We start from the raw sequence: 13,961 nt of genomic DNA, 5'->3' as shown, positions 1-13,961 counted from the left end.
CTGGCTATTCAAAATGTCCTATAGAAAGAAACACAAACAAAGCTCATCGGGGGTAGGTTTAGAAAAATGCCCAGGTTAGCAGCTTCTCCTGCAAAAGATCACAGATTTGAGGGACTCAATGACAGAGAAAGTTGCAGAGGCAAAAAAAGTTGGCAGAGGTTCATAATCAAACAAATACTTTGAAATCACCTCTTACTGAGATATCAAGAATGTGTGAACAGACAGTTTATCAACAGAGAAACAGATTCAGGAATTACCCCAAGTTAGAAAAGCTGGAAAGAGAGAAAATTTGCAAGAGAAGTATTATATAACTTTGCCATGCTCATGCTTTTCCTGAATGTCCATTTATGGCTTCTTTTTTAGGTACCATATATCTCTGAATAAAACACACATTGGCACATATTAGTTTTGCACAAACAATGAATAAAACATCTCCGTGAAGACCCAGGATTTCTGGCAGAGCTTGAAGAACCCTATCCAGTTCCCTATCCTCATCTTAATCTTTTTCATCCATGAAGGTTTGGGGTTTTTTAAACACCGAGGTTTTCCCAAGATTTGACAATCTCATTGTCATGCAATGCACACCAACACCTAGGCAGCAATTTCCTGCCCTTTGAATGGAAATTTCCAGAACCAACAATGAGACATCCTTGTGCAGTGTAAGTGCTGAAGGAGAAAAGTGAAGGAGTACAGTTGAAAATAGGAAGTGGACCACAGGAAGAAAAGGTTGTGTTGGTTTTGTGCTAGCCAAATAACAATAGATGATTGTGTCAATCAGTGCTGTAAGACCTCATGAATTCATTTTGCAGCTGAAGAGTTCTGCAAAGTGAGAAGCTGATCACTGACCTGACAGGTAAATATCCACAAAAAAGTAGTTTTCATTCTTTCTTCAAAATAAATTAAATTCTAATTTTCATATTAAATGTTAAAGAATAACCCTTTAAAAGAGTATGCTTATTTACTGCAGTCATTTGCTTTGATTGATTTGTTTCTGATCCACACTGCTTTCAGAAGGAAATGGTGAATTTCAGAAATGTTGCTGAACTAAAGTGTCTGGCTCATTTCAATTTGTTATATTTGTGGCATAAGGCAGGACAGTGCTCCTGGTGCCAGGCCTTAGGGTAACTTTTGATTGATTGATAAGCCCCCAGTGCTGCTTCACATTTGGAGGAACATAAGATAGCACTATAAAGAAACAAGTTTGTGAGTGCACTGACCACATGGGAGAAAAGGTGAGAAGGAACTTTTGTCCCTTTACTTATTTTTCTTTTATGCTGGAATGAAATATTTATTCAAAGTACAATGCTAAACATGAAGTACAAAAACCAATCAGAAGGAAGGGACCTTCCTCCCACTTCATGCAAGAGGGCATATGATGGGGAAATTACATTTCATTACATGTCCCCTGGAGCTATAAAGAGGAGACATTAGTGTGAACAGCCTCGGTGATGGGCTTTCCCATTGAGAACAAGCTAAAGGTAACCATTTCCAATGCAGTTCTTCAAAAGTTGCTGTGCAGGCAGCATGTATTTAAGAAGAATGCCCAGCTTGTCAAGTGGCATTAGTAAGGAACTCACACATTATTTTGCCTCTAAACATAGAAATATTTTCAAGACAGCTCCAATAAACTATAATAAACTATAATAAAATACTAAAGCATTGATGCCTATTTTCTGATACAAGCAACCTTCTGACTTCTCTCACAGAACCCTAGGAAAAAAAAAATCAAATACTGCAAAATGAATCTTGACTCTTTCTGTCTTCTAGGATTAAGGGTCAAATTAGTGGAATAGTATAACAGTAAGTTATAGAAAAAAGAACAAAGACTTAGAAACAGGAGCTAAGGCAACATGAAAGGCTTCAAACATTCTCTTTTAATTGGAATGTTCTGTAATTAAAGCCAATTTTGATAATGGAGAGCATTATGGGCTTCACACACATTTTATTAACTCCTTTTTTTCCACCCACTTTGGCATAGCTAGGACTCTCTTGTACTGCCAAAAATCTCAGACAAAGCCCCAAACCTTTAATCCCAACAAACACTTTTCCAAAACTTGGCAAATGTTGCCCTTCATAGCTTACCTCTAAAGAGAACCTTTAGAAATGTGGCAAAATTCTTTACAACCTCCTGTATGTAATCCTTAACCCACCTAGGACTGATTTAGGTATTAGAGGGAAATAAATCAGATTTGTCTTACACTCTCTGCAGCACATCCTTCCTGACCTCAAGAGGTATACCCAGACTTGGCCACTGTGATATGGGATAGATGGCACTGGGCTCAGGCACAGAAAAGGATCCATATCCATGCCTATATAAACCCATGGTGGTTTATATACCCCCAGGGAGAAGAGGCCCTATGCATACTTCAGTTCCACTTCAGCCTGCTAGGTTTAAAATTAAACAATTGATTTGCAGCTGCTATTCCCCAAAAGCACCATAGTCTGGGGATGGGAATGCTCTCTCCTCCATGCTGTGCTCCTCTAATGACTGATCAGCCCCAGCAGTGACACGTGTACTCTGTGCAGATTACACTTCTTGTTAATTGGCCGTGTTCAGTAGAAAGAACAGGAGCAGGATAAATAGATTAGTCTGGTTCCATACAAGCCGTGGTGGCAGATGAAAAGAGCACTGAACAGGGAAAATGAAAGAAACGTGGAAAAAGCAAATTACACAGACACAAGATTAGTTCAGGCTTTCCCTTGATCACAAGAATTGGATTTTATCACTCCAGATAAGAAATCCCACACTGTAACTGATTCAAAGTCTGTCTGCAGTGATTTGCACTTTATATACCAGTGCATATGGGCATGACTGCAGTTACAATCTGCAAGTTACAGTTTTAATGTGCTCGATGTTACCAGCATACAGTACACATATTAATATGGCCAGATACCAAATCAAACATCTTGCAAAAACAAGACAGGCAATACTGATAGAAACACAGCAGTGACTTGAAAAGCACCACTTTAAAAAATGATACAAAGGTCTTGGCTGAGAGTTCCTAATGGTGGAAAGGGGACCTGCCTAACAATGAGACAGTATTTCTTTTTGGATTTGGTGCTGGTATGGCCCACATGCCCTTTGCAAACATTCACATTTCAAGAGGAATGTGAATAATCTTGAGAGGGTTCAGAGAAAGCAGGCATGTGAGAACACTTAAGGATTAGAAAGCACAAAGCTCTGAGGGGTTCAGCATATACAGGCTTTTCAGGAGATGACGATGGGTAACTTTGACCTCAACCTATATATTCCTACAGGGCAACAGAACTGAAACATCATCAGTCCAGTTGAGAAAGTCTGTAACTGCCACTAAGATGGGAAACAACCATATGGAAATGTGTACCAGAAATAATGCAAAGTCTTAAGGGAGAAGGCAATTATTGGAGGACTTCACCAAAGGAAACAGTGGGCTTTCCATTGCGTGCTATTTAAAAATCAAGACTGGATGTTATTTTCCAAAAAGCTGTGTTTTTGTCTTAATCCATAAATATCCTGTGTGCCATACAGAATCTGAGACTAATCACTGATCTTCCCTCTGGGCATATAAACTATCAATACATATTTCTGAATCCATGCAGACTGAATAAACCAAGGAAGATATCTGTGTCAGTGAAAAACATCCCGGTGACTAAGGAGCAGTCTTGTTCCTTAAATCCAACTAGTATTCAACAGGTCCTTCTGCTGATGTGCACTGCAAGTCAGTCAGGAAGTTTAGATGATTATTCCATGCTGCTGTTCTTGAGAGACTGAGATCAGTCATAAATAAAAGTACAAGTAGAGTCACAAGCAAAAGTAAAAGAGCCTAAGCTCAAAAAGACTCAAAGAAAGGATCCCAGCTCTGCTCCAGCACTCTGCAGATAAGAGAGACTGTAGACAGGTCCTTCTATACCATGAGCCAAACAGAACAAATACTTTCATAGTATTTACTACGTATTTTTCTCAGCACAGTAGCCAAGAAGCATCCAGCTCTACCTGTTCTGCTACCAGTGCCAACATTCTACTGTTTCTATCAAGTTTTAGTTTTGTTTTGTCTCACAGATGGACCATTTACTTGTAGCTATCATCTTTAGAGAACTCATTCTCTATAGTCTCAGTCATCAGAATGAATGTTACTTCTGTGGTTCAAAAACTGCAAGACCAATATTCTCATGCCAGTAAAGAGAACAGGCATGAAAATGTGAGACCCAGGTGCTCTCTCACTGTTATATTGTGTGGTCCTATGCATGGCACTGATAAGTTCCTTTTTCAGTTGACAAGAGGCTTAAAAATAAGGTTTTTTTAGGCAGGAGGGAAGGCACACAGAGGATACGGGCATGCAGAGCATTTGGGCAGACAGAGCTGGAGGTAACTTGGAAGAAATCCAGTTACTAGTAAATAATCTCTTTGAAAACTGCATGAGAGATGCATTCCCAGGTGTGCCAGCCTGGAAGAAGGAGCCACAGGAAAGGACAGTGGGTAAAAAAAAAAAAAAAGAGACCACTATGACTTAATAACACAATATACTTTAACTTGTTAAAAATATAACAAGCCTTGGTGCTGTTATTCTGCTGCTCTCATCTGCAGATGAGAGAAAATACAATAATGGCAATATTAAAGAAACAAAACACTGATATTATTACAGGGAGATAAAATGAGATTGCATACTTCTAGAGCCTTTAGTGAAACAGAATTTCCATCTCAAAATGCAGCACATTTTTGGTTGTAGATATAAGAACAGAAGTAATTGAAAGACAGGTTTGCTTATGATTGATGAAAGTTCACACCTTCAATTTTCCATTATGTTTACCAGCCTTCTGCATTTTCCAAAATTACTGTGACATTAAGACTATATTTTTTATTCTACCAAAAAGGTGTACAGAAATAGCAAAGGATCCACATCAATCTAGACAGAAGTTTCCCTAACAGAAAGACTTCAAAATGTTCAATTTAATTATTCAAATACATTTATTTCCAGAAAAAGAACTTAATGGGTTTAGACAGATGGGACACTTTAAAATTTCTAATTATGCTTTATTATATTGATCAATATAAATTTACTCAGGCACATGAGTATAAAAAACTCACCTTCCAGAAATTATCTACTTTGCCATAAACGAGAGATTGATTCTGCCTTTTGATGTCATTAATGTGTTTAATGTCACTGGAATTCAGATGCTGCTCTACCACAAATCCAAGGAAACTGTTATCTGGAGTGTGAGCTGTAAGAAACAGAGCAGATTCAGCACCTTTGAAAATATCAGTTAATGCTACATTAGAGTGAATGTTGTCAGAAAAGAGTTATAAGTTATTATGCAACTGATCACCTCCTTCTTATTAATACTGAAAGACACATTTGCTTGCTTTATTTTCCAAAATAGTTTTTATTAATTTTAAGTCCTGCTTCATATGCCTACTGAAGTAAGCAGCTATTCTCTGGCTTGTTTCTGATAATAAAAACTCTGTAGTTGGACTGAGTCCAATGGTAATGAATTTTTTTGACTTGTGTGCTAAGCTTTATTATTAGAGATAAAAGAAACAGAAGAAATCCAGCCTGACAAATCTCAGAGATGCAAAACCAACAGTTTGAAAACCCCCTGGATTTATGCTTGTTAGCAAAGCTGATGTTGCTCAATGGCATAAATAAATTTCAGCAAATTTCTTGGGTTCACCTCCTATACTGGAATTACCAACACCAGCCATCCAGCTCACTGTGTATTATGCATCCATGCTAATTACTGGCCTACCAAGTCACACTATGCAAATCAGAATACAAATTCCACTGCCTAATTCACCCACACATAGTGGTCATAAAATATTTAAAAGTGGCAAGTGAAGTTGGTGAAGTTGGCAAAACTGTTTTTAATCCAACCCAGGCAAAAAAAAAAAAAAAAAAAAAAAAAAAAGTGTGTGTGCAAAGGATATGTAATTTACTCATAGTTTTCTATATTATTTTTAGCCCCTGTTGGTCTTTTTTTCAGCAGTGACATCCAGCAGTGCTGGTCACTGTTCTCCCCCTATAAAGATATTTAGGCTCATTAAAAGTAAGGAGTTTTGTTGTTTTGGCTTGTTTGTTTTTGTAGATTGGGTGTTTAATTCCAGTGATGGACTACAGCACTCAATGCTTCAGGTAAAAATCCATCCCTACTATATAAAAGCTACTCCAACATGTGGGATTATTATTTTCTAAAAGCTGCCATAGCCACACAAGTGCACATAGAAAAAGGCTGCAATGAACAGCAGGATCTCCTCTCTAAGCCTCCTGTTAAATTCTGGCACACAAGCTGTCAATTATTAATCACATTTTGAAAAACATAAGAACCCAAAACAAAACAAAAAAACCCCTAATCCAAAGATAACGCCCCAGGCATTTTCGATACATGCAATGCTAAATCTCTAGTAGAATTATTAAAAAAACCCCCTTCTATTGCAATTATGAGGTTTTGCTTTTTGGTTCCTGAGAATCAGCCAACTGGATAACGCAGGAGAACAGAGAAACCATACGCAGTGTACACGTCCCTCTGCCATTACATTTAGTCTTTCAAATGACAATTACTCTTTTTCACAAAAAATGCCTCAGCAACAGCCAGGCACCCACTTAGACCCAAGGACTTTTTAGAATTTTACATAGCAAACAGCACATTGCAAATATGTCTGAAAAGGGGCATTTTTCCATCCTTTCATATTTTTGGATGAGAGACTGCATTCAAAGGAGAGGCAAGGCAGTATATACTCAAAAGGAAAAGAAACCTTTGTTAAAGTTAGAACTGGTGGAATTCAGTGCCTCAAACTACACTGAGAGGAAGCCCTTAGATGGATTTTTAAGCAAGACCATGCACTTTTAGAAGTACCAGTGCCGTTATTTCACATGAAGGTATTTGAAATAAACACACAGAAAACATAAAAAGGGGGGAAAGCTCTCACACTTCTGGAAAACTCAGAGAACAGTCAAGCACTTGATAATATGCCACAGGTTTGAATATGGCTTGCTTGTTGCTCAGGAATAATTTTCTGCCCTTATAATCAGAGTTCTCAAAACATAACAGAGTCTGTGGATCTTGGGAAGCTGTCCAGGGTTCCAATCTGCCATAAAATCTTTACTGATGCATAATATGCACTTTTAATCACAAGCCCATAAAGATGGTGCTATCTCTGCAGCAGAAAACAAAACAACAAATATAAACTTTAAATATCACAAAACATGTTGACTCTTCTGCACCTAATCTCCCCCCCAAAAAAAGTAAAATCCTTGAATAAACCACAGCACTGGAATCACTCATGCTTCAGAATTAGTTTGCCTGCAATCTATTTACCACTTTTCCTGCAGAGGAAGACCCACAGTCATTTCCAGCAGCAAAAATTGGAAATGGTTATCTATTAAAATTCCAATATAGTCATACTCTTCGGAAAATTCATTACGAAGCGATTTTCTCTGCACAAGAGACTGTACCAGTGGCACAACAGAGATCTCTGGAGAGAAGATTTCCTTTCTTCTGCATTTCATGGAGTAGGACTGAGTAGTGCACACACACAGCACACAGCTGTACCACCAGTGTTCATCCAGCAATTTTCATTGAGTGCATCATCACCCTTGGCGCTCTCTTGAACAGGACCTCACATCTGAATTTCCCAACAGCTGGACTACTTCAACAAAGCACAACTGAGTTCCTTTTTCATTTAGGACATAAACCAATAAATATTAGCAAATGTGGATACAGAACAAGCTCTGCTTACTAATATCCAGACACAACCTCTGCAACCACTTCCAAGTCACATTTCACCACATGTTTTGTTACTTGCTTCCCAACAACTGTGAATACAGCCTTTTATCTCTTGAACAACCTTCACTTATATTTCACTGGAAAAACTTGCACAGCAAATGTTGACAGACAAAATATGCCTCTCTCAAAAATTTTACAGGGCAACTAAAATCAAAAGCGTGTCAACCTGACAGCAGCATGTATAATTCTGCTGTGAAAAGCAGGGAAGTTTGAAAGACTGACGATGAAAGCTGATGAGAGAGAACAGAGCCCTTAATGGTCTTAATGTCAGACAGGGAGCAGCACCAAACTCTGGAAGTGGGCTGGTCACCATGAAGTATTTCCTTAGACTTGGGCTGAGCAGCCTCTGCACACAGCAGAAGGCACTGCCCTGAGCCTCCCTTACCCTCCAGCCAGCAGCAGTGACTCTGCACCTTTCAGAGATAACACACTTGAACTACTGCTACAACAGGCAAGAGAGAGAGCCCTTGATTCTGGAATCTACTGCCATAAAGTCAAAGACTAGGTGTAGACCAGGTCACACTAATAATTTAATCTGACCCAATTTACAGAGAATTTATACCTTTTTTTTGTGCCTGTTCTGTTTCTTTTTTATGTTTGGCTGGGGTCACTTCAAAAGATATTTATTGATGCTTGAAAGATCTACAGCAGTGCTGAAATCTACTACCTATTTTTCAATAGCTTTGTACACTGCTGGCAAATAAATGTTACTCAATTCACCTGAGGATAAATACTCACAATATGAAAACAAGCTAGGTAAAAATTTTTACAAAGCCATAAAAAAGTAGAGACAAAAAATTTTTGCTGAATGGTCATTTATTAATCCTAAACGCAAAGAAATAGTGAAGGGATGGTGCTGCTGAGTTGCTGAGGAACAAAAGCAAAAATACAACACTATAGCTAACATAGTTCCAAACTTCAGTTCAACATGATGAAATGCAGGAGTGTAGTTTATAAAAATGTAACCTAAGAAGTTCCTCAGAAATCTATTGCTTCATAGTAAGATTAGAGAAAGCAAAACTAACAAAAGCAAACTCCCTGACATTTGAGGAAAAAGCCAAGCACCACTTTCCACAGGTACCCAGAGCATAAAGTTCCCTACCACTATTTATATTAGCTCAATATTCTTATTTTCTCATTGCTGGGTGGAAGAACAATAGAGCTTTTGCAGTCTACAGACACTGATACAATTCTTCTCATTTAGCAGCTGTATTTTATTAAACTGTGAATTTGTCTTTCATAATAAAAAAAAAAATCTTCTCAATGACAGCATTTCTTTTTAAAGCCCTAAATTATTTATAAGCACAGAGGTACTTACGGAACATTGTATAAAACTGCTGTGGATTAAGGTTCCACTTTCCCCATGGTGTCTTGTGGCCTTTAGACTGGGCATAATGGGCGTGGTTAAACTCTGGCTCAGTTCCAAAGGAATCCAGAACTCTTAGCATACACCTAAAAGAGAAAAACAAATTTACTGTAGGTACACCTACATATGTATATACAAGAATGTGTGTATATATACACAGTTATGATAATTAAGATGTGTTTTGTCTTTGTGCACAGCTGTGGAGGATGTATAAACTGAAAGTATATTTTAATTTCAAACATTTCTGCTTATATTACATTCACAAAGATGTTATGAACAGCAAATTTAAGGTTATATCAGACACTCAAATAACAACCCTGGAGCTTGTTTTGGGTTTCTTTGTCCTTACAGAATGAAGTTATGCTTTAAAATCCAAGTAGAACTTATGGGAATGCCACAGTGGTCACCTGCATTTCCTAGGGCTCTGAAGTAGAATTTAAGCAGAAGATGAGAGGATTTTCCATCTGTTCTCTAAAGTTCTCAACCATTATTACAAAACCAAATGCAGCAGCCAAGGGCAACATGCCAATAAGATCAGAGCAGAACAGGACATTGTCTTTAGACAATTGTATTTGTTCTCCTGGTTCTGACTTTTAGACCTACTGCAAAAGCACTGAAGATGGTTTAATTTGCCGAGTTCTTGCAGTCAGATCATTTATTTGTTTATGAAACATTCTGTCACAGACTTCTGAAGAAACAATATGAAAGTCAATTACCTGCATCGACCTGCACACAACAGAGAGAAACCCCAGCACTGGATTACAAAGGGCCTGGGATGAGAGAATCACACTCCCCCTTTATTTAAAACCCTATTAATTTCTTGAAAAAGAAATCACTTTATTTATGAGCGTCTCCTTTCAGAAAAAGCGCCCACAGTGCATGACAGGCAGAAAAAGGGTCAGTATGAAGAAGACAGTACATGTTATTGGACAGAGATTCTAGAAGTCATGTTTCCAAAATGCAGCCTGCCAAATCTTTGATATGACTTGGACATACAGACCACTGCCACTGAAGTACATTATAGGGCTCCAGAGCTGCTGGCCCTACCATTCTTCATCCCTCCACAAACTAAATTGCAGAAAAGACTGATACAGGAATTAAACATCATGTGCAATTGTGTTATAAACACATGAACTCTTATCACTGCATATTCTATCACTGGGTTCATATGTGCTAAGGATGGGACACGACCTCATGGGTACCAGAGAAGGGAGGTAGCTGCAAAAGTTACTATTAAAAACGGCTTTTTTCAAATGTTTTCAACATTTCCCATGCTCCAAGCCTATATATACATTCTGTTCAGAAAAACACCAGGATTTTGGCTTTTATATGTGAAAGAATTAAGTTCTTTCACCTTTTGAGGGCTAATATCCAACCATTTCTCAGCTTTAAAAATAAAAGATTTTAGTCCCCAAAATAAATATACACATTACTTATATATTGGTCCTTTCCCAAAAGCATTGAATAATTTGGGAAATAGAAAAAAAACCCAGCAACTTTTAAACTCTTATATGACATACTACCTTTGTATTTTAAAGTACAAATTGAGCAAAATGACGTGGTTTTTTAAACCTTCACAGAGATCTTTCAAACAAAAAGAAAATCAAAATATACAACACATTATGATTCACCAAACAACAAAGCTGACAGATCAGTTTCTGTGCAGTGTTTTATGTCAACTGTTCTCAATGAAAATATTTTACAACAGTGGCAATTATCTCTGCATCACACAAAATACTCCAGAAGGACCAAAACAAGTTCTGCGCTGATGAATCATTCAGCAATAAAAGCCCTCTTATTTCTTGGCAACACTTAAAACAAAATTCTGCTCAAGTATACAGCTTTTGGCCAGGTACTTGAGCACAGGAGAATGAAAAATAGGAGAAAGCTACTGAAAAACTGCAACATTACTGGAGTTTGTCAAGAGATATATGTGAGGAGCACTACATTGCTTTGCTGCCTCTCTTGTTCCTGTATTCAGATGTAAGATAAGTAGCACTAATGGTTCATAGGGATATGTGGAACTATGTTCAATACACACAGGGTCTCTGAATCAGGACAGGCAATGTGATGCAACAGAAATCTAAACCAGAAAGCAGGAAAACAACAAAAAAAAAGTATATAATTTGGCATAAACTAAGTCAGAAAAAAGATGACAGCATAAAGTGCAAGTGTGTGCAGGAATGGTATGAAAGATCAAAGCTTCAAGTGGTGAAACTAATCCCTGAAATGCAGCAGAAAAGAGTTGGTAAAGATTTCAAATTTAGAAATGAATGCAATTAACACCAGTTATGCTGAACTGATATTTTAATATATATAGGAATGCCTTGTCTACCCTAGTACCATATTCTCGATTTCACTTAATAATTTAAATGCCTTCAATTTTTTTTAATTTCTGCATACAATGCATTAGCATTTCTAAAGTGAAATAATTAATTTTGAAAAGGACAAAACACTATATTTTTTTTTTTATAAATCAGGAATATATTTTAAATTAAAATGCTAATTTGGTATATCTTTCACTTCAGTTTTCCCACCTTTCCTTCCTAAAATGTCACCTAACTTTAGCAGTGAAATTGCAGAGAATTGCAGCATGTCCTGAAATTGGTGTCAGACTAAGTGTATTATCTGCCTAATTAAAAAGAGGACCGGTAGGTAGCAAATTGCTTTAGAAATATCCATATTAGTCTTTTTTGTCTAACACATTAGAAGTGACAATTTTAGGGCTTAAAAAAAAAACCAGACAAAAAGCAACCCAGGATTATTTAAAGGGAGCTTTTTTCCCCCATAAATATTGGGCAGAAGCACAATCTTAACAGAGCTGACCTAGTAGAAGTATTTATACACATTTTTTTTGTATCCTTCTCCCACTTCATCAGGCCACTCAGGACTTGCATTTAAAATCTTAGGACAGAAAATAACCCTCCTAAAACAGATGTATTCGAGAGAACACGTACGAAGCAGGAACGTTGCTCATTTTTCAGGATAGCTGCCACGTTAATTTATTTCAAGAAAAAAAAGCCAGTTGGATTTTTGGCATATGGGAATGAGTCATTGCTACAGACTGTGGAAAAATGAAAAAATACCAGATTCTTATGTGCTGCATGGAGGATGAGGGTACTAAGAAAGGCTGCACTTCTTGAACTATATTAAGCTATTAATTTGTATGTTGATTCATTGCACACAAACTGCAAACATCCAGACCTCAGAACTGGAAAAATCCAGCACGTCCAGGCATTGTTCTGCTTGGAAATCAGGTGCACTCCAAAAAGAGATGTGTTTTGCTGTGTTCCTGCTATTTACAGTACCAATTATCCTAGAGATAAAGCAGGTACTGCCAAAAGTCACTGGTGCTCTGAGCTGTACAGAAGTCTTTCAAAAATACTCACTCCCAAAGCAGCAGGGTCATTCTTTCGAGCTCGCAGTTCCAGAAACCTGATTTGCAACTACCAAAAATTTCCTCAGGGCTCAAGTTCACCCAGAAAGATTATATAAAGCACTCTTACTAAGTGACTGTTCTGAAGGCAGAGGCTTATTCTGCCACTCTATTCTAAAGTGAATAAAAATGTTTTAATTCATTTGTATCTGAGTCTGGTCTGTATGAACCAGACTGAGCTGACCTGCACATGTCTACTGAAAAACACTTCTTTTGAGACAAACAATTATTCCTACTGACATTAAATACAACTGAGAGAAAAAGCAAAGTTTCTAAAGAACAAGGGCTAAAAAGCAGCTTTACTTGTGATAATGTTTATTTTATTGGAATTAAACAGAAATGGATGCCTATGCTATTATAACACAGTGGTTTTAACTTCAAAACATTTAAACGACAAAATTTATGAGGTAACTCATGATGCTGAGAGAAAAAACAATGATTGGAAGAGGATCCTGAAATAGAGCAGCATGCATGCAGCTACAAATTAATTCTCCTGCTCTAATAAATTCTGTAGTCTCTGCTAGTCTGGACCCTGTTTTGTACACTGAACTTGAGAGAAAGTATCACATAATTAGAGAGATTCACAATAAATGCAACAAGTTTCATGAAAGGTATACAAAAGATGAGATGTAAGTCATGGTTTAAACCCCTAAATTTATATATTTTAAAAAAGCAAATTGAAGGAAAAGCAGTATAGAAGACATCCTAGGAACTGGCAGAGCAGAAGGAGGAAGTAATTTATTCTCCAAAACCTTATTAGAATAAGCAGTAATGGGCAGTTTGCAAGAAACCAGGCCAAGAAAAACACTTTAAGAAAAGCTTAACTATACAAAACAACACGTTGGGGGCATCTTTTTCAGTCTGCAGTAAAAGAGGAGGCAAAGACCTCTCATGAAGGACAAATGCACCCTTGTCTGTTTTTCAGTCAGGCTATGGACTAGATGAGACTCCCTTCCAGTCCATGAAATTTAATGTTGTAGAAGACAGGCATTAAGATAATTTTTTCTCCCTCAAAAGCCTCAAAAAATTCTGTACTACCTAAGGCACTTGGAGTTAAATGTAATTCTGCTCTCCTAAACCAGAACATGCTAGCCATTACCACAAAATAGTAATCAATGAGAAGCAGATTGATAATTCAAGATTTAATGATTCTATGAAGAAAGAAAAATGGAATAGCTAATCTATAATCTCAATATATATTTCCATACCTTTGTTACAGGATAAACCAGACAGGAAATTGCAAGCAAATGGGAAGAAACATTTAAAATTTATAAGAAGGGTTTCATATCCTGACCACAATGCTGGATGTGATCTCCTAGTGACAATTACATCTGGCAGACAGACAAGCAACTGTTGCTCAGTGGAAAATGGGATTATCTTTATTAGCAGGCTCCTAAAAAC

The 13,961-nt window shown here is 37.3% G+C and overlaps 1 protein-coding gene across 5 annotated transcripts in view; it reads right to left on the bottom strand.

Annotated features, from left to right (window-relative positions):
• The window catches only part of MGAT5 (alpha-1,6-mannosylglycoprotein 6-beta-N-acetylglucosaminyltransferase), a 111,656-nt gene that overhangs the window by 22,789 nt on the left and 74,906 nt on the right, over positions 1-13,961 (bottom strand). For all 5 annotated transcript variants that reach the window (XM_069021209.1, XM_069021213.1, XM_069021212.1 and 2 more), the window contains 2 exons: positions 9,077-9,210; positions 5,066-5,199 (listed from right to left, as the gene is read on the bottom strand). In XM_069021209.1, coding sequence (XP_068877310.1) covers positions 5,066-5,199; positions 9,077-9,210 — 268 coding nt within the window. The remainder of the gene's footprint in view (positions 1-5,065; positions 5,200-9,076; positions 9,211-13,961) is intronic.

Source organism: Aphelocoma coerulescens, chromosome 7 (assembly GCF_041296385.1).
Source record: "Aphelocoma coerulescens isolate FSJ_1873_10779 chromosome 7, UR_Acoe_1.0, whole genome shotgun sequence".
Classification (NCBI taxonomy): domain Eukaryota; kingdom Metazoa; phylum Chordata; class Aves; order Passeriformes; family Corvidae; genus Aphelocoma; species Aphelocoma coerulescens.
The sequence above is the reverse complement of the archived record's forward strand: the minus strand, read 5'-3'. Positions and strand labels throughout refer to the sequence as shown.